Source organism: Lagopus leucura, unplaced genomic scaffold (assembly GCF_019238085.1).
Source record: "Lagopus leucura isolate 7727_CA_CO unplaced genomic scaffold, USGS_WTPT01 Super-Scaffold_100159, whole genome shotgun sequence".
In the NCBI taxonomy this organism is placed as follows: domain Eukaryota; kingdom Metazoa; phylum Chordata; class Aves; order Galliformes; family Phasianidae; genus Lagopus; species Lagopus leucura.
This window is the reverse complement of record NW_024962335.1, coordinates 17525716-17553518: the sequence shown is the minus strand read 5'-3', so window position 1 is coordinate 17553518 and position 27803 is coordinate 17525716. Positions and strand designations below refer to the sequence as shown.

General features: G+C 35.8%; 1 protein-coding gene across 4 annotated transcripts in view; it reads right to left on the bottom strand.

The window, feature by feature from the left end:
* Window positions 1-29: 29 nt before the first annotated feature.
* Window positions 30-27803, bottom strand: part of GNPTAB (N-acetylglucosamine-1-phosphate transferase subunits alpha and beta) — a 39540-nt gene continuing 11766 nt past the window's right edge. For 2 of the 4 annotated variants that reach the window (XM_042890269.1, XM_042890272.1), the window contains exons 7-22: window positions 27620-27754; window positions 19340-19501; window positions 17376-17555; window positions 16184-16354; window positions 14740-14863; window positions 13080-13283; window positions 10897-12002; window positions 9687-9886; window positions 9221-9440; window positions 8084-8197; window positions 6298-6383; window positions 5244-5342; window positions 3324-3491; window positions 2045-2135; window positions 1292-1371; window positions 30-963 (exon numbers count right to left, since the gene is read on the bottom strand). In XM_042890269.1, coding sequence (XP_042746203.1) covers window positions 960-963; window positions 1292-1371; window positions 2045-2135; window positions 3324-3491; window positions 5244-5342; window positions 6298-6383; window positions 8084-8197; window positions 9221-9440; window positions 9687-9886; window positions 10897-12002; window positions 13080-13283; window positions 14740-14863; window positions 16184-16354; window positions 17376-17555; window positions 19340-19501; window positions 27620-27754 — 3144 coding nt within the window. In that variant the 3' untranslated portion in view covers window positions 30-959. Of the gene's footprint in view, window positions 964-1291; window positions 1372-1437; window positions 1496-2044; window positions 2136-3323; window positions 3492-5243; window positions 5343-6297; window positions 6384-8083; window positions 8198-9220; window positions 9441-9686; window positions 9887-10896; window positions 12003-13079; window positions 13284-14739; window positions 14864-16183; window positions 16355-17375; window positions 17556-19339; window positions 19502-27619; window positions 27755-27803 lie in introns of all 4 variants that reach the window. The other 2 variants (XM_042890271.1, XM_042890270.1) reach the window with 2 other exon arrangements.

Genomic DNA, 27803 nt, shown 5'->3' with positions numbered 1-27803 from the left:
TTAGAAAAAAAAACAACCACAAAGCTTCATTTGTCAGTATAAATATTGTTTTATGAAGTGAAACATTGCTCCCACACATTGCTACATTAAAGCAGTTCATTACCCATTCAGATAGAGAGGCACTTTTGTTGTCATATTTACAGTGCTTTTAAAACAATATAACTTAATCACTTTCACTTGATTACAACCCTCTCTTTGTAATCAAGATACAACACCCACTGTATTCTTTGGAATATAATAAATCAGACAAAACGTAAAGTAATTTTAAAATAACCATTACCTGTTCTGTTACCATGTATTCTTATTAGCATGCATTTCTTCGAAATCCCAATTAAATACTACAAATTGGGGGGAGTGAATTGTCACTGTGCTTTAAGGAATGCCAATGGCATTAAATGTAGACTAAGGGTAAATGACAAATTAAGTAATTCCCATAGGGCTGGAGGAAAAAAAAAGAAAGCAGTGACAGAATTCTGCAGAAATCTTTCGGAATGCAAGATCAAGGTTCTGTTAAGCTCATCCCAAACAACTCTGCCTTCCAACATTATATGTAGTTGGCAACATCCACTGCAATAAATGCAGCTACATTTCTTTAGGTAACCCTTTTTATAAAAAAGGATAGCATGGCCATGAACCAACATTTGTAAAGTAAGATCACTTGAAATTTGCCTATATACAGGCTCCTGCCATTTTTGTTTAGCTTTCTGTCACAGTTCAGCAGCTTGTATATCATAGAGTACTGCAGAGATTATAAATGTAGATGCATGATTTTTTTTTCTTCATATCAACTCAGTTAAATATCAAACCATAAAAGACACTTATGCGAGAGAGATTTTAAATGCTTATCACATCTTGAGGTAGTCTGATCTCCAAAATAAAGCTCTTCTACACTTTGATTCGTTCATGACCATCTTCCTTTTGGATCCTCCTTCTTGGAAAAATCTTTCGTTTAAGTGCGATTAGCTGAGAAGAAGAAAATACAGTATTTAGTTCCCTTCTAGGACAGAGGTACACAGCTGGTTAGTCTTTCATCCTAGAAACCATAGAATCTTTGTCATCCATGGTAATTCAGTCAATACTGTCTTTTTTTTTTTCCACTGCACAGGAAGAAAGAGTTATTTACTCAAATTCATCTGTTACACATACATATTTCTCAATAATCAGAATACAAGCAGAAAGTGAAAAACACAGTATACGTATATTCTGATTATTTGAAGTTAATTTACATAAACATAAGCAGGCTACATTCAGTTTCTAGAAGATGAACACAAAGCTGGTAGTATTTACATACCTAGCTGTCCTACTGAGTTGAATACTCCCTTCCAAAATAAAGTTACTAACGCAGGGTGAGTTTTCAATGTATACAGAAGGCTGAAAATTAAGGGAAAGATTCATGCAAAAGTTACAAGTGGAGGGAAAAAAAATTCAAAAGCCAACCTTTCAAGAATTACACCCTCTTCATCAGACCACGGAAAGGGTTACTTAAGGCCCCAACCTGCAAAGAATTACCCATGTGATTTGTTCCATTGTCTCCCTCTATGTATTGCAGGGTTAATATGTTCAAGAAAACCATTTTGTGCTTGCAGAATGGGAGGTTTTTTTTTTTCTCTTTGTGTCTGATTCAAAGTATGAGATTGGATTAGTCTCCTAAAATGCCTTAAGATCTTCCCAGGACTAGGGTATTGCTATTACTCAGGTTTTCTTCTTAGTAACTTTGCACTACAAACAATATGTTTCAATAGACCAAGACTTTCAGAAACAATTACTGATTTTGAATTCCCAAATTTAGCACATTCTGACGTACTTGATCGTCACAAGACACCTGAAAAGAGAACACAATTCTCCTTCCCCCCACAAGTGTAGTCATACTTACTCTAAGAATGCCAACATGACAGCTTAAAAGTTGAAGCAACCTAATCACCATTTGCATATCATTTTACTAATAAAAATTCTAGCTATTCTATTAAAAAATCCATCTTAAAGTACCCTGAAGGTACAAAAAAACGTATTAAACGTTATAGTTTTGATAAGATACAATTTTTACCTGTTCAGCAAAAAATGAGATGACTGTAAATACAATAAGTGTTACGAGAACACAGTGGGTCCAGAATTTCAGCTTGTCTCTATATGCCCTCCTGCAGAAAGATGGAAACAGAGTTTCATGTATTATAAATCAGATATAAACTTCAAAGGGTTACCATGAAACAGGAAAAGAAAATAAAATGTTTTTGTAATAACACAAGTTAATGGGTAAATAAGAAGCAAAATGCTTATTTACTGCTCATAGCTCAAGTTCTGCATATTTCTTTACTTTCCTTGCTTTCAACTTAATATTGAAACTACTGTTAATCTTCTTTAGTTACGTTGGTTCCTAAACCAAAAATGATTACCATACATGATAAAGGTAGAAAACTTATCTGAAAAACAGGATTTCTACCAGCACTTCAACATGCTTTCCACCATCCCAGCAGAAATTTGTTTCAACCACAAAAAGTAATAAGCTGCCTTCTGAAGCTAACAGTCCTGGTGGTGGTCCTCAAAAACAGAGCCAAGAATACTTCTAATACTCCAGCCAAAGTTTATACAGCTAACTGCTGAATTCAGTTTACCCTCCACTCCCTCTGCTACAACAGGACTTGTAGCACTACAGTGCACACCCAATTCTTGTCACCTACAGTACTTCTCATACTCTAATATTTTCTCCTTCCTCACAGGGAGATACTTCTCATAACTCATTGATCAGCAACAAAATTATTCTACTACTCTTCTTGTTTCATTTTTAATCGCTATACCTGATGACCTTTTGTTTATATTCCCAAATCAACTCACTCAATTTCTAAATTAAATATCGTTTGTAACATGGCACGGGGAAAGCACATTAAAATTTCACACATTAAATAAAAATATGAAAGATGCACGAGTATCTCCTCTGATAATCATTAAACAGCTTTAAATTATTTCTAACATCTTGAAAAAGTTACTTAGCAATAATAGCAGAATTTATATTACGTTTGTGCCATACACATTCTAAACAGTTCTGGATTTTTCACATTTAAAAAATCCACAATTCTTGATTTTTTTAATTAAAAAAAAAACACTTTGTTTTAAATGACTTGTGAACAATCAGTGAAGCATTAACAACTCAGAACAGGAAAATCCAAATCCTGCAAATCTGAAGTTTTAATCCATTTAAATATTTTCATGTCATCCTCACTGTTAACTCCTTCACAACAACACTGGGACAAAAAAGGGCTTGTACCAATATGCTCTATAATCATATACTAGTACACTGCAATAGCCTGAAAAGAATCTGTCTAACATACCATTCCTGGAGTTCATGCATATGAAGGAAACGATTCCGATATTCTCTTGGCAGTTCAAATTGGGAAGGAATAGGAAACATTGATTCATAAAAATCCCTAAGCACCGCTTTCACTGTCTGAGCATCCTTATGATTGTGATCAATGTTATCATTTAAGCAAACAAATTTTCTAGAAAAGAAAAATGCTTTGTTAGACTATTTCCTTTGATAATATGGCAAAGGTATTGGCAAGACAAGAACATAAACCTTTAAAACCAAATTGATATATTTGATACTGATAACTTCCTTATTGCTGCATTATTTTAAATTAACTTGATTGCAATTCAGAGTACATCGAGGCTAACAGTGATTCAGAAACTCTGAGGAGTCCATTGATGAGCTACAGCTCTCTCTCTTCTATTTATATTAATGTTGCCATCTAATGGGCACTAGTGTGCATCATCTCAAAGCCTAACACTAGATGTAGACAGCAGATTAGAAGGATTATTATCTCGATAATTCTTTCATAGTTTTAACATAGAGTTACCATGAGTTAGTTATCTTAAATAATAAATTTTACATCTATTATAGGATGTAAATATACTAAGTTATTAATATTTTACCATATATGCTACATTCTTCAGAGAAGCTCAACAAAAAAAAATTAGAAGACGTATAGGGAAAGGCAAAGATTGGTCCTCAGGCTTTCAGTTTTTGAGAAAACTATAAAAATGACTGTAACATGACCTGAATCAGAGAACCCAAACTTAGTTCACATAATCAGCCAAAATACAAACAATAGGAATAGTATTCATGTGGAAATCACTATGACCAAATAAACATGCTCCCAATAAAGTGTCTTACAGAGAGTTATTTCTCATAGAAGAAACACCCAAGCATCTACATTACTGAAAACTGCTGAAGTTAGAGCAGCAGCTAGTTTGCTAGGCTGCTATGTACCCTTGGCCATTCTGACCTGGTACTTGATGACAAAAATTCCCCTTTCCCCATATGGGCAAGGTTATGTGCTTTATTTATACTGTGAGGCACAAGACCTTACATTTTCCCCAGAGGGTAAAATTGTATCTGATGACTTTGCAATTGCTAATCTTTGTGAAGAAGTGGTTCTGGTCAGCTGCATTCTCTATAGCACAGTGTGCTCTTTCAAAGAGCAGAGTAAAGTTCAGGCTTGCTATGTGAAGCTGGATGTAAGGAAAACTCTAGAGCACATTAATTTGCCTACTGAGGACATTACTGCTTTTCCTCAGACTGCAATGAATGCAGCATAATTGGTAACCCTGCTCTAGACAATTTCATGCAATGAACTGAGTTGCCACATCTGAGAAAAGCAAAATATGCCTTCCCTTTTGAAGCATAGCTGGCTATGGTGATCCTACGCAGAGTATCTGGTTATGGCAATCAGATGTCTACAGTATCTGAGGATTTACCCCGGACTATCCCAGGCAGGCTCCCTCAGGCTGGCAGTTCATTAGACCCAGGAATGCAGAAGTTGCACTGTGAAAATCAGCTCTCAGATTTGAGCATCTAAATGCTTTATCACTACGTTGTAGAGGAAACAAAGGACTAACTTCCTGCTCTGGATCACTTCTCACTAAATATTAAAAAAATGTTTAAGACCTCTTGCTATGTTGTAACAGAGCATGAAATCATAGTGGATATACAAAACAGATTTAACAATTAAAAAAACTTCTTTTTTTAATATTGCTACGTAAAACAGATCAAAATATTTTTTCCCATAACAAAAATTTTCTGCAATATGAATTGTGTAAACTCCAGAATGGCAAAAACAAAAGCCTCAAAAATAATTATATTATTATAATATGTATATATAATTAGTATTTCTGTATGTTCAATGTTTTAGATAGATAATAACAGAAATTAAATAGATGACCCGTAGTGTACAAATTACAAAACAGGATACCTGGGATTTTTTCGTATGTCATCCAGCTGACCAACTACATGAGACACGTTTGTGCGAATCATTTTGAAGGCAATTTCCTCTTCTCCCATGATTTCAAACCTTATTAAAATATTTATGCATTATTTAAAACAGCTTGAAGTCAGATTCAATAAATACTAATAGTCTTACAACTTACTTCTAATCAAACTGCCCAATCTTCATTAGAATGTGACATTTGATTTCTTTCCGCTCTCTTACAGAGCACACAACACAGCTTGAGGTACTATAAACGATCAGATAACAATGCCCAAATGCTGCCCTAAGCGACACCTGTAACCTTAATTCTACAGATTTACTTGACATTGTCACTGCTCCTGGGGCAAATGCATGCTTCAGAAGAGCCCCAGCACTCTTCCCATCCGACCTGCTGGTAAGGCATTGGACAAGAGAGGTCTACAAGCTCTATGCCAGCAAACTGGTTTTCAGGTTTCAAAGAGCAAAGATCATACACAATCTAGATTTTAGGCAGGTCTGCTAATGTACAATTATTCAAACAATCCTAAGTCATGGTTTGGTCAGCTTTTTCCAAAAGGGGATGGAAATTAGGGCTTTTTGTTTTGTTTTACTTCTTGCAGGAAAAGTACAAAGCAGTTACAGATATTTATGTATTTTTCAAGCTTTAATAGAAAATCAAGCAGATTTACAACATAGAATTTCAAAGCACAGGAAAATCTCTTTCTGCCTTTCTCTGCTGCTCTAATTGCCCTCACTGATTGTATATTATCAATTTATGTAGCTGTCTTGGAATGCTCCAGCTTCTTACTAGAGTACTGCAAGCTGGGGTCTGGGCCAACATGTACAGTGGAAATCTTTAGTCTACTAAATAAACTATGGAAAAACAAACACATCATTCCGCAAGATAAATAATTATAAGCAGTTATCACTATGTTTCTTCAGTTCCACTTTAGTGTTAGCTCACTTTAATTTAATACAGAATGTTTGGACTTTATGTATTTATACCTCTTTTTATTACTCTACAAAAGCTAGTATTGATTTTCACAGAGCCATAACATACCTATATTTGTTTTTGTCCTTGTATGCCTTACGAATTCTGTCAGTCACAGGTTTGCAATTAGTCACTAGGTTTTTAGTCACCGGAGGCTGGAAGAAAATATGGCTTAGTTTATAGATTACTGAAGTATTTATGAAGCCTGTTATAAGGGGATGCATTCTAGAAAGTTACATTATAGCTGGGAAGAACTATTTATTCTTTATTCTCCTGGAACAAAGAAATAATACTGTTTCTTGATCACCTGTTGAGAAAAATCATACTGATACACTGTCTAGATTTCATCCTCAGAACAATATTCAGAAATTGTAGCTCATTTCACAGCTCCTTTTAAAATTCCTCCAGTGGAAACCACAGTAGTGGCCAGGCACTCTGCAGAACAGATGATACACATTAACTGTATTTCCATCATGACAATTTTATCTACTTTTATCATCAAACAACTCTGGGAAATAAAAATCCCTGTTCTAAGAGGACATTTCTAAGGTAATAAAACACTCCTAGAAATTTATCTGTTGCAGACAACAGAAGCAAAAAAAAAAAAAAAAAAAAAAAAAGACTTCTGTGCTAAACACTAACACATTTTTGTGACTATTTTAACATTTAAAATTTGTATATCAGGCATTAGTGCTTACATTCATAATATTTTACTTACTCTCCAAGATTTTAATAATTTGTCATTTGAGACTTATTTTTAATCCTGTCTGAAAACAAACTCATGGCAGCCTCTTTAAAAGTTTATTTTCACAAAATTTTGCAAACTTAATTAGAAGTCAAAGAGGCAAGTAAAGAGGCAAAACAAAGAAAGGTAACATCCTCATATTATGCAGAATTCTCAAATCCACACTTTAATTTCATCAAACCGAGCTGACACAATGATTTTATACAGTTTTGCTGAACTTTATACTTAGAGAAAAAATATTTTTAAAACCTTGTAACATGATATGATCAAGAAACCAAGACAGGATAGGTGTTCAGTGTCATAAAAAACAAGGCCAATCAATAGTCAATGCTCCATATGCATTTACCTACACAAACACTTCAGAACCCTGTGCTTCTGGTTTGCATGTGTTGGGGGATATCCAATGGTTGCTCTTGACCTATACTCAAAATTATTTTAGCTTTGATACAGTGCTGGTTTTAAAGTATAAAGCATGATGAACTTAGCAAAGCTCATGCACACATGTTTTTCAAAAGCATGGACTGAGGCAGGAATTAAATTATCACTGCAAAAAAAAATGTAGATCTAAGTGCCAGATCTAAATACTATAAATTCCTAAATTCCCATAAATTTCAATGAGAATTTAACAACCAAAATAGAAATTCAGGATATAAATCCTTAATGAATTTCTTGTCCAAAGCCTTCAATCTTTAAAGGTTAAAAGGTGTTACTTAGAAGCCTCTGAATTAGGAAGGATGGCTCTGAAGATTTTCAAGTGATTTTTAAGTCTGTTTGAATGATGTCCTATGTGCTATTTATCAGAAAGTTCTAGTCAGGAAAGTATTATACATACTGTCTTTTTGGTTCACAATACTGAATTTTCTTAACAAGGATGACTTTTTAAATCCCATATATCATAAAATTTTAAAGCTCAGCTTTTCTGTTTTTGAAGGAAATTTTAACAGTTTTAAAAGTAGCTTGTAGAACTTTCATATTTAAATATTTAATATACACACATTAGGAGAAATTTTTGTGAATAATTTCCTTTTAGAAATCACACCAACATTTCAAGCACAGTAACTACTTGCTTAAGAAAGAAATCAAACACCTTTTAGGACCAACATCCCTTACCAGATTGGGATCATAATATGCTTCCTGAGTTGGTGGAATGACATGGATCTGAGTGATGTTAGCAGGAAGAGATTTCGAACAATTTATTAGCATTTGTTCCAGACCTGTCAAATCCTATCAGAAACGGAAGAGGAAAAAAAAAAAAAGATAATATTGCTTTCTCATTGCGATAGTCCTGAAGTCAAGGATGCACATATTTAATGTTATATACATAAAATGTTTCCAAACTACTATGGGGAAAAAAAAAAAAAAAACACATTAGCAGACCCCAGTACATTAACTACTAAAGTTAATAGGACTTCCCATATGTTTCAGTGAAGCAAATGATGCTTGGTTGAACTGAGATCACAACACACCTATAGAGATAATATAAAGGAGAACAGAGAATTCCCAATACAGGGGTGGCATATTAAATCACAGAACAAGCAACCAAAAAAAATAAACTGAAAGGAAGATTTTCTGATTAAAGTACTGGCCAGGAACACATTAAAGCAGAGATGTATTACAGCTATGTATGTCATTTCAAGGACGTTATTGATATGTGCCCGATCCCTCTCAGTAAAGCAGAAGTACACCATTCTCTATCAACTGAATCTAAGAGCACAAGACACAAGAAAACTATGTCTCTTTTCTTACCAGTTTCCCAGAAAAACAGAAATGTGAATCATTTATATGGTCATAGTATTTACCAGTAACACCATTTCTTTGCTGCCCTTTTCCTTGCATCTTTCTTTAGGGTACAAGTTTTACAGTCAAGAATGTGGTTGTTTTTTGTTTTGTTTTGTTTTATAAACTATGCGCAAGACCAAGAGTAAGCACAACAGAATCCCACACTTCATGCTGCATTTTAGCAGTGAACGTTTTTTCTCACAAATTCATACTACACACTTCCTTGTTCTCAGGATACCAGTCACCAATTTTTGTGATGTTGCTAGAACTCAACTTAATTGTTGAGTCCATAGAAGAATGGTCCATAAAGAAATAGAAAGTAACTCTGCATTCTCCAGCTAAAATTTAAGAATTCCCAGATGTTACCAATGTTAAAGAAAGGATAAGTAAAGATTTTATTCATTTTATTGTAACAGTTTTGGATTTCAGAAATTAAGTTACTCGAATAGTTATTACTGAGGAAAATACCTGCAAACTTAATGGTAGTTCATGGATTCTTGTGGCCAGCGTGCGAATCTCTCGGTCAGACAAAATCCCTGACTGGTCTGTATCAACCTCATCGAAGATCTGAGAAACATTCAGTGGCTGAACTGCACTCATAAGATAGTAGAAATACGAAAAAGCAAACTGCATATCTTCTGAGTGCCGCACTTTGTGAAATGATGTCTTGTCAAACTCCTCAGGAAACCTACATAAAAGGATAAGTTAATACACTGGTTTCTGGTAAAACATTGCTCATCTGAAAACAAATTTTCATCTAAATTTTTAAAAGGTTCTCAAAAGTCTCCTTAGCTTAACACAACCAGCATGTTTCCCTTTCCAAAATATGATTTTTATGAATAGCTATTAACACATTAGAAGTAAATATAACAAAGAATTAACAGAAATACAGAATTATCTAGTTACGTGCATCTCCAACGAAAGACATACTCACATGTCCTGCAGCTCTTGCATAACAGTGCGGTCAATCATGTGAGGCATATGAGCAGGGACTTTCCGAGATGTAAATCCAAATTTACTGTTTAAAAGCTTATTTACATATCGAAGGGAATCAGCAAATGTATCTTTCAGCTGCCTTCCAAGATGTCTACCATCAGTAAAGTATGACATTTCTTTGAGTAATGACTCTTCCTCCTAAACAGCAAGATAAGCATACATTAAAGTTATATTATCAACAAAGATCAAAAGCATAAAACACATAGGAAAGTTGACATTTCAGGCAGGTGCCGGTTCTTTTTTAAGAGGTGAAAATGGAAAGAGAAGCTTTGAATATGTTTCTTCATGTTCTTCTGATTTCTCTTTAAAAATAGAAGAAATAGAAGATAACTTCTTACTTAAAACTGCTATGCTCTGAAGAGAAGTGATTAATAGTTAATAGTGGATATTATTCATTATTTTTCTTCAGACATCTGACATACACACTTGAGTCACTTTTTGCTATATTTGTAACACTGTCCTTTTATTTTTTTTTTTTTTTCACATGTAGTAGTTGAGATCTTACAAATATAGAGATTTCTCATGCAAAATCCAATCCTAGAAGAACAGAAAGAGGTAGGCTTTTAGAAACATACCACCTTTCCTGTTTGGAGTAGTGCAAAGCAGTTGCTGCAAAGCACAGTCTCTATCTTCTCTTCTAGAGGTTTTCAAAACTGCCAAAATGCTTTGGGTGGAAGTTTGGTAGACTTTCATTTTAACATTTAGAACACATTTGTATTTGAATACTTTTATGGACTGGATCCACTTTGGTATAAGTGTAACCCCAAAAAACTAACGTTTCTTTAGAGTACTATAGTGTCCAAATAATATCACCGCATCAACATGTACTGAAAAAGAAGTGAATCTGACTTTAAAAATAAATAAATAAACAAGAAAACCCACAGTAGAAACAGAACAGAAATGGCTATTTGACTTTTACCACCTAGCTGAGAGAGGTCCAAATTATAAACAAATTAGCTTTTACAGGAAAACTCGAAGAGCTTTCAAAAAATCTTGACAGGTGCATCAGAAGCAAGTCACATTCTAAATTTACAAATCATATTAACAATATGCAGAAAGATGCAACTATTCTAATAAGCAGTTTTAGCTAGTCTAATAAGCAGGGTTAACCTACTGCCTTAACTAAGACAACAGTGTAAGATACTCACATCAAGAAGGTCCTGGAAATACTTCTTTTTCTCCCATGGCAAAAAGCCTTGGTAACTTCCTGCATAAGACTGCAATTTTCTTCCCACTAACTCCTTTCTTATATTTGTATCCAACTGTACATGCCCTTTCTTTCCTTCCATTCCCTCTGCATCTTCTCCAGCTTCTACATTTGCAGTATTTTTTGATTTCTGGGTTCCCCTTAATATAAGCGCATTCAATACTTTATCTTTTGGTTCATTTTCATTTCCTATGCTCTGGGCTGGATGTGTGGATTTAGGCTTTATCCTAGAAATTGGTTTATTTGTGTTCACTGTCACACCAGTCTCCTTTGTTCCTGTAAGCCTTGGTAGAAATTCATCATTTGCTTTTGTTTTTTCTATTTTGCCATTGTTTACATCTTCATAAGGCTTCTGCCAGCTGGTTACATTCTTCTGATCTTGTAGACTATAATGCACTCCATTCTCTTCCAGACCTGCAATCTTCCTTACTGTAGTTAAGAACTGAAAAGGTCTCAGGAGAGCAGCCTTGGATAGGTTAAATCCCTTCTGAGTGATGTCACCGTTTGCTAGTTTTAAGTCTAGGTTCTGCAGTGCTAGTTGAACACTTTCAGGAAGGAGAGATGGATTCACTAAAGGTATTATCACCTCTTCATGGAGACTCTCTCCTGTGCCATTTCGATGTCTCTTGACTCTTGGAAAGCGTTTTTCTTCAGGAATATCTTCAAATATCATCTCAGCTTCTGGTATTGTTGTTGTTTTAAAATCAGAGTTGGATTTTTGCATTGAAGTTGTATTCAGTTTTGGTTCCTCTCTAGTATCAACTTCAACAGCTACGTGCATTTTAAACTCGTCATCATTTTTATTTAGAAACGTAAGATTAAAATAGATCACAGTTGTATTCATGCCACTGTGCATTATGAGGTGGATAGTCTTCCATTTGTTAGCAACTGAAGCATGTCGGATAATTGGATTATCACTATATGAACCCTCAACTGCTTTCTTGGCTATTTCACTGAAGCTGAAATAGGGCAGACATTCGCCTTTTGGAACAACATAGTAGGTTTGATTTAGCTGAAGTGTCACCTTGTACATTTCTTCAAAGTGATCTGGAAAAAAATAAATCTGTCAATTTCTAGTGAGACTTTTCTTCCACCAATCTTTTTTAGGTGCAATATACCCAGCAGCGAGACCACTTTGTGAAAGAACACTTACTGTGGCTTCTGATCTCTTACTAGCATTTAATGATGGTTTACTAGAACAGAATTATAAACCTGGCATTCATTCTAGTGGCAATTATAAAAAGAACTGTAATTCTAAAAAACACTCCTTCCACATAAATAGCTTAGCTGGCTCATTACTACATCTCACTGAAAATTAAGTATCGGTTGTAAGTAACATGCTCATATTACATTTTTGTCATATTTTGTCACTCGCATTACAAAAGTTGTTCACTACTACCCTGCATCTTGATTTGGAACTTCCAAAATCAGACACGTTGAGATGAAATTTTCCTTCCCACTGAGAAAACATAGCAATCTCATGCATTCATTACTGACGCCCCCCCCTGCTTCACGGCATAGCTCGTGGCTTAAACACAATAAGATTCAAAAGTCCATCCTAAATCCATTTGCTTACGCATTTGAACATCACAATTATAAGATGAAAGCCTCTGTAGCCAGCAGCACACAAGGAAAAGACACGTGCAGAAAACTCACTCCCCAGCAGAACCCACAGGTGACTGAAAGTTGCCTCTGGCAAGAGTGCAGAGTCAGGCTTAACTCTCACCTTCAGCATCACAGAGGTCCTTTAATTTCCTTTTTTAACCATTATGAGATCATCAAATCAGCAGTTCTCATTTGAGTAAAGACAGTTTGCATAGCTGAAATATAATTTCTGCACTTTAAGTGTAAGCCTCTTGGGTAATGACTTTGATGCACGCTGTTTCATAAGACATCAAGCACCTCACCTTATCAATGCTTGGTAAATACTGATTAACAAAAATAGCATGCAAAAATGAATTCAAGTTTAGATTAGTGAATACAGGAAGTGCCTGATTATTTCTTTCAGCTGCTGGCAGCTCTTTTTCTTAACACTGCTGGGCTCTTAGAACTATTGGAGAACAAGGAACCAAAAAAACCTAATGCAATTCAAGAGAAGATTTATCAGCTATGTATTTTACATACCTTGTCCACAGTCACCAGCATCAAATCCACAGGAGAGGACATTGCAGGCCTGATCACAGAATTTATCTGCTAGCCAGGAATTAGCACAACCTTGGTTACAGTATGAAACACCACTTATTCCTGCACCAAACTGCCATGGTGGTCCATTCCCTATACCTCCTACTGCACCACCACCAGCAACATAGCGACTACCTCCACTGTTACCTAAATAGAAAAAAAGAAAAATTACAAAGATCAATCATTTGAAATTCTTATTTCTGAGGAAAGGACATTTTAGTATACAGTGTTAAAGCTGGATTGAAAAGTCAGCAGAATCTTATTTATCAACAGAAAAATTGAAACCCAATTAACTACTCTGTGTACAATTGCACAATCTTTATTTTATATAATTTTATATAGATATAAATCTCACTGTAGTGTTTTGCAAACCAACTTAAAACTGCAACAAAAACAGCAATGTATTTTATATTAACTTCAAAAATGTAGGCAGAAAACTGATTTACTTCTGCTTGCATTATTGACTCTGCAGTTCCCCACAGTACTGCATCACTTCCTCAGTGCAGAAGCCCCACTTCATTTTCATAACCTACAGTCTGGAAAATTGAATTTAGGTGCAGCTTCACAATGAACTTAGACTGCTCGGACTGCTTTCATGTCAAATGATTCACTTTTCCTGCACGTCACAATCATCATGGCTTTTCTGGGAGGAAAAGAGAGAGGGGATCATCCTCTAGCTTCATAAAGGATGAAAATAAATATCTATTTAAAGTGTTCAATAGAAAAGGAAGTAAAAATGAACCTTGTAATCAAAGTTACCCCAGTGTGTTCACTTCCAGATAGCGTTAAGGATTTTCAAGGCATGGAAACTGATCCAAAAATGGAAAAGCAGTGGAACACAGATCAGAATCAGAAAAGTGATGATAGCTACTTTATTTGATTGTGGCTTTAAAAACATAAAGTAAAATTTAGGAGAGGAGCGTGTACAGACAGCCTCCTCCATGAAGGGAAAGTGGGTCAGAACTGTGAAAATTAAACTGTATCATAAAACTCTTGTGCAAATAAACTTACCAGCAAATACTCTGGTCAGACATTTAAATGCAAAGTCAACTTAAAATTTCACCTTAATATGAAGCAAGCAATATTAAAAAAATAGGAAAGTGAAAGGAGACAGTACAACCTGTACTACTGTGCAAAACACTGTCACCATATCCACAGAACTTCAATTTACAATGCAATACTAAATGTTTCAGATACTGATATTCTGTTCATGGTTCTTAATTAATCTACCAATCTCTCTTTTCTTACTTGTTTTGTTCTCTGAACAACAGACAATTTTGTTAAGGAATGAAACCAGGACTGAAATTCCCTTGAAAGTGCAAAATTATTTGGACTCTGAGGTTCAAAAATTTTTCTGTCACGTAGTCAACTTTGATAGCTAAAAAAAAAAAAAAAAAGGTTTCCTTTGATACACTGCTGTCAATTTACGTACCTTTTAGTATACGTGAATTTATTTATCTTTAATATTTAGGATGACTATTTTTCCCCTGTTACAGAAGGTTATTTTTTGTTTGTTTAAGTTACAGGAGAATCATGTATTACAGAATTTTAACAAAAAAGGAAGCGTGGGTTTTTTTGCCCTAAATTAACCTTGTCATCTTACCAATGCAGTCACCTCCATCCCAATCACAAGCTGAGTTATTACAGGCTTTATCACAGTAACCATCTTTGATCCATGAACCAGGACATCCTTCAGCACAGTTTGGCACAGGCCAAGTCAAGTAAACCTGGAACAATATTACAGTTTGAGCCAAGGTCTGTCAAATAAAAGTCAGCTGAGCTTGTTTCTTGGAATATAGACTTAAAATAATTAGTCTCTGTATACAGTGTCTTCAGTGTCTGCAAAGTTAAACTTTTAAACTGCATTTGAACTTCATCAGGCGAAATAAATGTTATCCCTTTCAAACAGAAGGAGATCAAGTCTCATATTAAATGAGATCTCTTGGCTACAGAGCATGGCAGCAATGGCTGAAAATAGGAAGTAGGACATACCAGGACATCCCAAATTCACTTTTGCAAAACATCTTCAAATGAAAATTAGTATTTTTATCTTTTTTTAAAAAAATCTGATAAAGGAGGAGATTTCACTCTAAAATAGCTCTGAAGTTCATTTGTTTCCACGACTAAAGATGTTTCTTTATCACTAACCAGTCATGAGATAAGAAGCACACACTGAACATCTGATTCTCTTTGATCAAATAATTCTTAGAATTACCAAGATAAAAATAAGGCATGTCAGTATGTACATTTTCAACTGAGAGGGCATTAAAAACCACATACATTTTCCTTTAGACGTTACTGTTTCAAGATTTCTGTAGCACATTTAAAACAGTATGCAAGTTTTGAAGTTTTTCTCCATGTTACTCCTGTAGATCAAGCTGATGGTTGAAAACTTTGCTGGTACCCCATAGTCTTTATGCAGAACTGTAGTCCTCAGCCTGCTTTCTTTATTTAAGCCCAGTCATGATAGGTTTGTTTTTGAAAAACTAAACCACTTCATGTTCACTAAAAGCACTACCTTTCAGTACACAATTACATATAATTCTACAAAGATTTGGCAAAGGCATTGTAGTTCCCTAGAACAGAGATTATTAACGGTAAATTTAAATATTAGACTAGTCTGAACATCATCAGATCTCAGCATTTCCATGGAAGAATCTATTTGGAACAGAGCATTTTCCTGTGAATTATTTGTTTTTCATGGGATGAGTTGGCAGCTTTCAAACATGAAATTGGTCTTCCCAGTGCTCACATAGAAAGTGGAAGAAAAACTACAAAGTGAAGCCAAACAGAGGACTACTATGCCATTTAAAAAAAAAAAACAGGGAGAAAATACCAGAAGGCAATTCTGCAATCCAAGCATCAACACAATACAATCACATGGCACCTTTGCTAGCAATTGTCCATCTAAGAATAATGATCCATTAGAGGTCTAAGATGAGAAGGGATAGTACCTTTCTCTCTCTTTCCAAGTAGTGTTTCTTCATTTTTTGCTATATTAGCACAGAGAAGTTTCAAGCCTAAAAAATTATTTCATAAGAGCTTACCTTTTGACCTTTAGAGTGACTGTAAAAATCATCAGGCCAAACATCCTTCCCAAACATAACATCGTCATTGAGATAGATAAACTTCTGAGAGAGACCGTTGATACGATGAATGTGGCTTTCAATAGCTGGTGAACTGAAGGTTGGCAAGTGACTCACATTCTGAAATATTTCCTGAAAGAACAAGAAGAGACATATAAAAGAAAGAAGTGAGAAAACATTAGCAAAAAACTAAAACTTCTCTATTTCCTTTTCCCATGTAAAACCATTTTCATGCCTGATGCTTAACAAAAATCTGCACCTCATTCAATGCAAAGACACAAACTATCTAGTTCACTGGCTACTGGATCAGGCCCAGTGTACATGTATTTATACTACTTGTGCAGTACAGGAAGAACAAAATTTCAAGTTGAATCTGTTCCAACATTCAAACAGCGTTCTTCCATCTCTTTCAGATAACTTAGCAAGCAGATAGCAATAGAAGCTGAATTAGTATCTTGTCACCACTTAAGGTGCTCAAGGCTCCTATGTCATATCCACAGATCAAACTTACTCTTGATTTTGTACTAAAAAACTACTAGAGTATTTTTGTTGTTTCACTTATTTGGGAAGCTTGCAGGATTCCCTTTCTCTTTTAAATAAGCCTTGCAGAATGCGTAGCTACTTGATTTTTGGAGCCATCTTCTTCACTTTAACAACTGTTGTCCACCCTGTCAGCAAATTTATTAGGTTAGCACTAGTTCTGAGTTCATGGATACAAATTATCTTTTCTTGCCATATGTTTTTTGTTGTTTTTTAATAAACATACTTTCATAAGGAAATTAGCACACATTGGCTGAAATCTTAGTATTTGGAGAAATTAACTCAGTGAAGGGTTGATATACCTTCAGTTACCTGCTTAACCTGAGATATCTGTATCTGAAGTACTAAAACATATTGGGGTTTAACAAAACAGTGCATGGGAAGGGGGAGAGTTGGTCACTTTGTTCCTAATAAAAGCAGCATTCAGCTGAAGGGGGATAACTGCATTTCAAAACAGAATCTTTACTAATGGTACTTTTGTGCTTTTTCCTTTATTGTTGTTAGGTGGGGTTTTTTTTGATTGGTTTTGTGGCTTTTTGTTGCTTTGTTTTTTCTCTCCCAGGGTTGGAGGTTTTTTGTTGCTTATCTCTGGGGGTTTGTTTTTTGTTTTTACCTGGTGGGTCACTATGGTTATCCGGGGATTATCCAAGTTAAGCCAGGAAGGAATCTGCCCGTTAGTGACAATGAAAATATGTCGCACCCAAGGAGCATGTCTCTCTATTGACCGTAAGGAATACCTCAGCTCTTCGTTATCTTCAAAACGGCTGGCAGAAATATCTTCATCCTGTTTAGACTATTAAAAAAGAAGAATCTTTTAGATTTTAAACAAACCATTTAAGTTCCAATCCGGCCAGATAACAGTAGAATCCTTTACCATACAGGTCATAAGTAATAGAGATTAAAAAAAAAATAAAAATACAGTGATCAAGTACTGACATTCCTCTAGAGGATTATACTTGACTAAACTGTCAAGGTGAACAGTACATCAGTGGCTCACCACTTGGCATCATTAAGTCATCTGCTGACCACACTGCAAGATGACAGTGCCTCATGTGATCCAGCTCTTGGAGAAAGAACCTCAGTTAAAAACAAAACAACAAACAAAACCAAACAAAAACAACAAAAAAACCCACCCTCTTGCTCTCGTGAATTATCAGTCTTAATTATTTGCTGATCTTGATCAAAAGCCAAGTTGCATTTCATACCAGTAACATCATCTTTCAGAACTGCTGTTTTAAGAGACTGGGGCCTTCCAAGCACATCACATCATAAACCGTATATAACTGTGTCACCTAATATAGAGATACTGCAAGAGTGGTGATGTAGCTGCTCTTCAATTATCTGCTGGTCTTTCATTAAAAAAAAAAAAAAAAAAAGGCAGGAGGCAATCAGCTAATTTAATCCTAATATTCACTACAAATAGCTGAACTAAAGATTTCCATAAGTTTTTTAAAGGGAAGCATTTTAAATTAGAAATTTCTCAGGTAAATAACAAATGGTTTTTACCACATTTCTTCTCCATTTATAAGAACTTAATGGCCTCTTCCTAAACTGAGAATTAAACTTGCCATAAAGAGTAAGTATGGAAGCATGCCCAATTAGAAAAGGACACTTGAGGAAAAAATGGTAATCATCTAACACTGAATTTTCACTGCAAATTCTATGCACTGTAAATAAGTCTCCTTTCCAATATATATTAATACAACATATGGATTCTGCAAAACATAAATGAAAACATTTAAAACAACTACATCAGCTAAGCGCCCATTTATAAATTGTATTTTCCCATGTTTACATTATTCATCAAAGTCTGAGTTCATGGACTGTACCAATAAGCAAAAGTTCCCCAAACCCAAGTTAACTGGCTACAAAAAGAGACTATAAGCATTATTAGAAACTTTACCCATGCTACTTGACATTATTAAGGGAAAAAACAAGATTTCAGATCTCATCTTGGAAGAGCTATCCTGGTGATTTTGTTTGTTTTCCTTTTGATAAAATTAACATTCCTGCATTTATTCCTTGTTCAAATTAGAACTCTTTTCCCTATGGACACCTGTATTTAATTTCTTTGATTTTTTACAGAAGAGAAGTGATCAGCATTTGTTCAGCAAATGTAACACTGATCACTGTGCAAAATAAAAACCCAAAACTAAACTAAACAACAAAAAACAAACCCACCACAATAAAACCCTAAGAAGCATACTGGGAAAAAGGTAATCACGTTTGTTAATAAACCTTGTCTCTCTCCCACACACAAGCAATCTGTTTATCTGTCAGTTAGCATCAATTAAGCTTTTTGGGACTTTACTGCCCACGACCTTATAAAAACACATGCAGAGGACAACATTTTTAATTGAAATTTCCTTGTTGTCTAATAAATGAAATGCCACTCTTCATGATGCTTCCTCCTTTTTGATTTTAGAATTTGGCAGTGTTCTTATGGCATTTAATTACAACATAATAAATACCTTACTGCATCCAAATTTTTTAAAGAAATCCCATGCTCCTCATCATTAGTTAATTGTATGTGTCTGCACACTGCAACCTTTACATTCTGTAACAGGGTTTACCTACCTGACTAATGGAGCTCAGGTCCCACAGTAAGTAAGCAGGATTAAGCGTTAATTCTTTTCCATCTATAGTCATGTTCTTCTTCGCTTGTTTGCTCAGTTCATGGAAACCCTTGGGGTTATTCAGTTGCAAAAGAGCCACACTGGCTTCTGAATAGAGCTGCAACTACAAATGGAGAAAATAATGTTTGGCATGTACCCACAGCAGCACTGTTCTTTGGCCAACTCAATCTTTCTGTTCTATTTTCTTGCTGGCATTATCAGTAAAAATGACTAGTAAACACTGTTTTTAGAGAAGTACAATTTTGAAAGAACAAAAAAAAAGGGGGTAACAAAACAGGAAATAAAAAGCATTTTAAGATATAGAACACTTCTAGATGCAAAGCCTTCACTTTCCAAAACAAATATTGCACTTAACGCAATAATCCAGCGACAGTAAGCTGTGTCAGAAATATTTAAGTGAGTAAGTCTCCTCCATTGTCTCCCACCTCCAACAACAAAATGTGAATTTGTGAATTACCGCAACTCTCATATGGCTGAAAGAATCATACTTCGCCCCTTTTAGTCAACTATTACTTTTCTGAGGAAATTAAGGCCACCAATTCATCTTCGCTGTCAGAAGCGTGAAATATTCAGAAGGGTTTAGAGATCAACATACAGCTCAGAAATCTGAGATACAAAGGGCTCCAGAACTAATCCATGCAGGTCTCTGAGTCCTTAATGTTGGTTGCCAATATGCTGTTAAGGTCATTTCTTAGTTGGAGACTGTTTGATCTGTTTGCTGTTTTTATCTCTTGCCACCAGTAATTCTGGCTATCAGATTTCATAATGCACAGGATAAGAAGGAGCTTGCAGTAGATGTCCCATCTAATAGTATTATAACTTACAAATTGCAGGGCAGTGAAACATTTCCATAAAAATATAGCACAGCCCCAATAAAACACTGTATTTACCATATGTAGGAATGTGAGAAGATGCTGTGCTCAAAGTACAGCTGCACTTTCACACTCTAAATGCTTGCATTCAACAACACTCAGATTGAGAATAACTGCAGTTAACCACTAACAATATTTATTAGATGCAATGCTTAATTTTTGTACTTTCCTGCAGCATCAGAGTAATAAGCACATCTATCAGATTTTCACAGTTGGATGCTATCTGCAAAAGCAATTAATAACATTTTAAACACTGAATTTTTACCTTCATAATTCCCTTACAGTTTTTTTTCCTTTTATTTATTAAATTCGCCTGTTTCTGTTCATTTTAAAACACCACTTGTCCCAGAGTCAGCACCCCTTCCCTTAGCAAGACCAGCTGTCTCACTTGTGACATTTTAAAGCTGTTGATGCTTTGAGTCATATGCTATTTGAGATCTTTCAATCTGACTTATGAAGCCTGCCATTAGAAAAATCTGATAAATCTCAGACCTTCCAGGGAATCATTTGAACCTATGAGTGGAAAGGGTGGCTTCAGTAGTTCAGTGGCTGAGGTACAGTTACAGACTGCAACTAGCAACCCCCTAAAATATCTGAATACTACAGATTGCCAAGCTACCATTAGTGGTTATGTGCTTTATTTAGGAATACAACAGTGTCACACAGTTCCTTAGAATCTTTCACCTATACATAAGACAAACCATATTGCTACTCTAGAAGAAGTACTTAAGATTATTTAGTTTCTCTTTAACTTGTTTCCACAAGATTTATTGCTCCCAACTAATATAGCATTTAAGCTTAAGGTTTTTAAAATTAACAGTCCAAGTACAAACAAGTAGAAGAAAAGTATGTACTACTGATTAACTTAGGAGCTTGTTTTAGTTTTTACACCAATAGTGTGTTTTCTTCAGAAAAAAAAGTATTTTCATAAGGAATGGCTATGGATAAATTTAGATTCCAATGAAATCTCATGATGACATAAATTACCACACCTTTAAAATTCTTCATGCTTTGATTGGAACTTCCTGTTGCTGGTAAAATAGCATTCTCCCTTGCAGATTTTCCAAAGTCTCATCTCTATTATCCTCCTCTCAGTGAGGAGGCATGCAGTTACCCATTTTCTTGAAATATGATATTCTGGAGACTGCCTTCATCCTGATCAAACTGGTCAGACAAACCAGTGATGTTGTGAAAGCAGAACAGAAACAAGCAAGCAGGTAAAGTGCCAAGAGTCAGAGTGATCTGGCAAGTTTTGGCTTCCAGGAGCAACAGCTGAGAAGACACCCCAGCAGGATGGCATATCAACCACCACCCACGGAAAACAGCATTTTCCACATCAGGTAACTTCAAGTACAAGTTCTCCTTCAGAGCCAACACCTTTCACACTGCTAAGTCTACACTTGGAAGTAAGCTGGATAGGAAGATACTCCTTTTTTTTCCACACTCCCATATGGACACTAGGAAAAGCCACATTCCCACATAGCAAGGAAAGGTGAGGCTGGGGTGGAGGCGACTTGTGTCGTGTCAAAGAGGTGGAAAAGCTCTTGTGAGTATGAAATACTGAGGTCACCGTACACTTACCAAGTTTATAAACTAACGTAGTAGGAGAACCTTCTCTGAAAGTCAAAACCAACACAATCCTTAAGGCTCCCTTCCCAGAACTGGCTCTGAGAACACACAGCAACAGCTCCTGATGCCAACTGTCTGCTCCTTCAATAAGAGCACGCAGCAGGAATCCCAGAACTCCATTGTCAGGGCATCCAGAAACACACAGTTTCACAGTGCCTACAGGCTCCTATGTAGATTTTCTTTCATCAGTAAGATAAGGGCAGTAAGTGACAACTATGCACCTTGGTTTCTAACACAATTTGTCCACATACATGTGTGTGTACACATTAAAGAGAAACCAGAATTTCACAAAGGAAACTGAATCTTCAGAGAAAGTCACCTTTGTACAAAAAGAAATGCACTATATATTAGCAGAAAAGAAAGTACAAAAACCAAACCAAACCCTTCAAACCTTCCCTTGTCAAACTTCACATCACTACCAGCTCCCTAGTTTTTGGGTCACAAGGTTCTATTTTAGGCTGAACAATAACAGTCTCGTTTAGAAACGTAGGTAAGGGACAGGGGAAGGAAGAGAAAAAATATTTTTTACCAGCTCCTCTTCAGCATTTTAAGTTCAATTAACATCTCTCCAGTCTCTAAACAAATATCACTTAGCAGCAAACACATAATCAGAGTAACATCCCCACCTAGTGGTTTATTAATGCACTATTAAGAAAGCATGGGAAATAACAGAAAGCCAAACATTTCCAACCACACCTGTTAAAACATAGGCAATGCAAAGCAAGAAATGCAACAGCAGATATACTGCTTTTACCCCTCTAAAGGAATAGTTTCCATACTATTACACGGCAATGCAGGCAGTTAAATACAAAAATTCAGGAGACTGTAACACACATAACACACCCTTGAAACCTCCTCTTGATGAGCACAACTGATTCTCTCAGAGAACCACTGAAGGTTTTTAGAACAAAAAAAAAAGTCTGGTCCAGAGGTAAGAGCAATTTTTAGTGCTTTTTGGAGTCAGAAGTGATTTAAATCAAATGAAAAAGATCTGATTAAAGCAGCATTATCAATACTCAGCAAGGTACATTCCTCCATGTCTCCACTTCCCACATTTCTTCCCTTCTAAAAACTGCTCAGATGTTTTCACAGATGAAATTTTAAGTTAATTTTTCTTTGCTTTCAGCACTGCAGTAAGAAACTACCATTAAAGAGACTAGGGAGGAATCCATTAAGAAATGGGAGGTAGTGATAAGGCAAGTTTAGCCTAATGCAAGTGTAACTTTATTCCTCTCCACCAGGCATCTCACAGCACTTTACAGACCTTAGATTCTAGAAGCAGCAACTGCAGAGAAATCACTATAATCTTCAATCTTCTAATAGCTGTCTACAACTACCTGAAGGGAAGTTGTGGTGAGGTGAAAGTTGGCCTCTTTCCACATGTAACTAGTGACATGACTAGAGGGAATGGCCTCAAATTGCACCAGAGGAGATTCAGGTTGGGTGTTAGGAAATACTGCTCGTCCAAGAGAATGGTCAGGAAGATGGTGGAGTCACAGTCACTAGAGGTGTTCAAGAAACCTTTAGATGTTGCACTGAGGGACATGGTTAGTGGGAAACACTGGTGTTAGGTGGACAGTTGGATTGGATGATCTTACAGACTTTTTCCAACCTTGGTCATTCTAGGATTCTATGATTCAGTGGAGACTGAACAACCAACCCTTCTACATAGCAGTAGCATTAACCTAGCATCTCTCTAGTTGGTAAAGAGGGAACCTCACCTGGTTACATTTATCACCGCTGCCTACCTACAGCTTCCAGTAGAAGAAGAACCAGTGTGAGTCTATAACAATAAATTATATACACATTTAATATGCAAAGCTTTAGACCCTGTAAATAAGCACCTTATGTTTATATCCACATATTCTGTTATAGATTTAACATGAATAAATTGATGATTAGTCAACTGGTCGGCAAAGAAACTGCCTCCTACCTCACTATAATTACACAGGGTACACTAATCTCAGGTTAAATGCTCTGAAGCTTCTACTACCAGGTGGACAGACAAAAATGACACAATGACAACAAAGTGAAGAATCTGCAGAATGCAATGGATTCCTGAGGAGAAAAAACTGTTTACACAGAGAAACATCTAACCAAATTGCAGAAGAGGAGCTCTTAGGAACAGATAATAAGCTGGTCACAATGATAACATCTACAGAAAGGTAAGAGCACGCAAAGAATGACAACTGTTAACAAATACTGAACAATCAAGACAAGGTAAAGAAAAATCCTGTAGAAAGATAAGAGGCATTGGATGTCATTCCCATGAAGAGACGAGGAGATACGCTGCATCTCTGGCATCTTAACGTTCATCTGAAAAGGAATCCAAAACCCTAGAGAAAGTATAGCATTCTTCAAAATTTGTTAAAGCAGACTAGCCAGTTACTTGGATGAAGCAGAACTGAAATGCAGAAGTAACCTATGCTTTTTCTGGAGTAATGACTACTGCTAGGAAATACTGCTGGAATGAAAAAAAAAAAAAATTATTAACTGTAGTTGCAGATGGCAGTAAAAAAAATTAAGATCCAGGCAGAATCACTGCACTCTAACAAGTCTTGAAACAAGAGAATAAAAGCCAGTAGACCAGTCAAATGTAATAAGGGGCAAATCTAGGAATCTAGGTATTTCACTCTTCTAAGTCATCCACTAAGGAAAGCATCTCTTGATGGAAAAATCTTCATTGTAACCCAAGAAACACAGGCTAGCCTGAGAATAAGGCCTGTGCTTTACAGACGCGTGGCAGAAAACCTGGAGAAAATTATGAATTTCTCAATCCTGGAAGGAAAATTCCAGACTGAAGTATAAAGGAGAAAAGAAAAAGAAAAGAAGCATTTACACTGACTGAATAATAGTTTGAAAATGTGATTAAAGAAATAATCAAAACGAATAGAATTAGAGAGTGTCTTGAGGAGAGATGGATCAAAAAAAAAAAAAAAACCAACAGAAAACAACAGTATTCCAATACTGAAAAAAAAAAAAAGAATGTTTCAGCAGCAAAAAATGTTAATATGAGCCAGATAATATAGGTAAGATGAGAAGATGGTAGAATATCAAGGGCAGAAAGATACTTAATGACGTAAGAAAGACACAGAATAGCTACTCTGACAAAGAAACACAGAGGGTACTATGGATAAAAACAGTCAATTATTTCAGAACGCAGCTTCTGCTAGGGAGATAGAATATACTTCCAGATGCTGCTTGAGAAGAGCAAGTGCTCCTCAGAACAAACATCATCTAAGATCGTGCTCCAGTATATTTCCAGATGTGGAAGCAGATAGATTTATTTTCCACCAAATTATCGCTGAACTGAGGCAGTATTATTTCAGATACCAATTTGTCAATTAATGAAGACATTACAGAAGAGCTGCTCCTAGAAAATAACCCTGGGTGAAGAAAACATAAGTTAACTGATCTGAAATTAAAACAGAAGGAAAAATAAAGAGCACCTTGTAACTAAATTCCTTGATTGCTAAGGGGCAAGTTGAATAAATGAAAAGAGCTGGTAATTTATGCCAAAGGTATTCCGAGCAATTCAGCTTCATTAAATCACAGGTGTTAGAACTACCAGAAACCTCTAACCTATGCTGTGTTGAAGAAGTAGGAATGCCTAAAAGGATGAATTTGTACTCAAGAAGATCTTCAGACACTGTACGTCCAAGCAGATTTTCAGTCTTTGATTGCAAGTGAGATGTGCCAACATGGATAGGCCTGCATGATTCCAGTCTGCAAGCTGCTTTTATTGATTTATCATTCCTGTTGTCTACAGATACAAGTTGGGACTGAACCCCATTGGAAATGAGAATCTGGCGGTAGCAGTTTTCAAAGAATAACTGTTGTATGAGTCAAATGATGCTTCAATTTGCTTTTAAATGCAGAATAGCATTTTAGCTCAGGGATTTTACAGGAAACACCATTTGTTTAAAGCAATTTAAAAATATACATACTGACAGCATATAAAAAACAAGCAGCACAGACTTTTGGACTGACCTCATGAATACCCACTGTAATCTAATCAATGTAACTACTAGGAGAGAAGAGGAAGAATGCTGCTATCACAGTAAAGTACATCTACCATCGTTCACCGAAACAGCAAGAGATCATTTTATGAGTAGCATTAACACAAAGCAGGAGAAGGAGACAATGGATGTCATGCAGAAACACTGCCAAAACTGTGAGTGAGTGTATTACAGCATATAAGTCTGCGGCCTTGTGTTAGCTGTGTACGCTGTCTAAAAATTCTGGTGATGCTTCATTTAAAATGCTGTATGAAATTCTAGTTGATCATGTTGAAGACAGACAAATTCACAGTGGAAGCACCACAGAAAAGGGCTGTCAGAAGGATAAGAGGAATGGAGAGCCAATATTGTGGGAAGACTGCCTAATTGATCCAGTGAAACAAAAAAATGCTAGGAGAACGTCATACCTTATGTCCACAAATACACAGAAGATGTAAACAAAATCAAAAGAGAAGAGCTATTTAAGCTTTAGAAGCTAATTAAGAGCTATTTATATTAAGCTACTTAAGAGCAGTAGGAAGAGAGGTACAAATATGTTTACTCAGTATTATTCCTAACCACTGTTAATAAGATTCTAAACCAATCTTCCTACAGGAGCCAAGACAAGAAATTCAGCCTGCATTCATCTGGAGTGTGACCAGCCTACAAAACCAGTTACACTTTATTCAGCTGCAGCACAATACACAATTTGATAACATAAACTGCTAAAGAGATACAAGGAAAGCAAGTCATGCTCTTTCAAGCACCAACAAGTCATAAAGTGAAATTGTCACATCCTGTAAGTAGACATCAGGCAAATGAAGACATTTTTTGTATGGACTGACATCCCAATTCTCTACACACCTCTTTAGTTCCCTTCACATCACTCTCTCAGCCCCTCTCACACTACCATCGTCTCTGTGCTGTTCCCTTTACAGAATACTGGATTTAGTTAACTGGTAGCAGAACAGCTATTCTTCACCTTGTTAAGCTCTTACTTCAGAAAGAGAGCTTAGTCTCATCTCTCCAATGCCTAAGTCAATGATTTTCACAGAGTTCTGCAGCTTTCTATCTGTCTGTTAAACCAGGTTATAACTGCAAAAGGTGTGCAAACACAGAAGAGGATGAAAGACAAAATGTCAGTGAGTGACACAATCGTATAAGTTGTGATCTTTTGTATCCTTGCAGATGGGTAAGCTGATGTACAACTGGCTTAGGACCATACAGAACACTTGGAAGAGATAAATACAACGTTCAGGTGTGAAAAATTTAATTGCTTTGACTATTAAAATAACTGTTCCAAAACCAAAGAAGGAGAAAAAAAAAAAAAAAAGCTAAGAAACCACACAAACAAAATTCTGTCACATCAAACAATCCTGTAATTCAGTACACTTCAGTAAGGCAGTAGCCTATAGCAAATGGCTAAGAGAAACTGATAAATACAGCATTTTATTTTACTTATTGCAGGCTAACAAATCTAACACATAATAACTTACAGTCACAGAATGGAAAATTGGCATTTTGAAGGCAACTGATCTACTGTTTACTGTTCTTCACAGTTCAAGAAGAGCCTCACATACACACAAAAAAAGATTACTATCAGAAATAGGATGACATCACCTGCAACAGTTCTCTTGCTAGATAGGCAAGATCTGTAGAAAGCATTCAAAATAAGCAAACAAAAACAATACAAATAAGTTACTCTTTACTCCAAGTCCTTACCAATTTTACTTTAGAGGCCAGGCTCTCCGGTAGTTTTGATCGCAGCTGATTTGTTTCTTTGAACGTAGCTGGAAATCCACTAAGGAAGGCCAAGTCTTGCATTAACACTAGACCTGGAACTTCTTTGTCTGTAGTCTAAAAACAAGAATATAGGGTACAAAGAGAGTCCTTTTTTTTTTTTTAA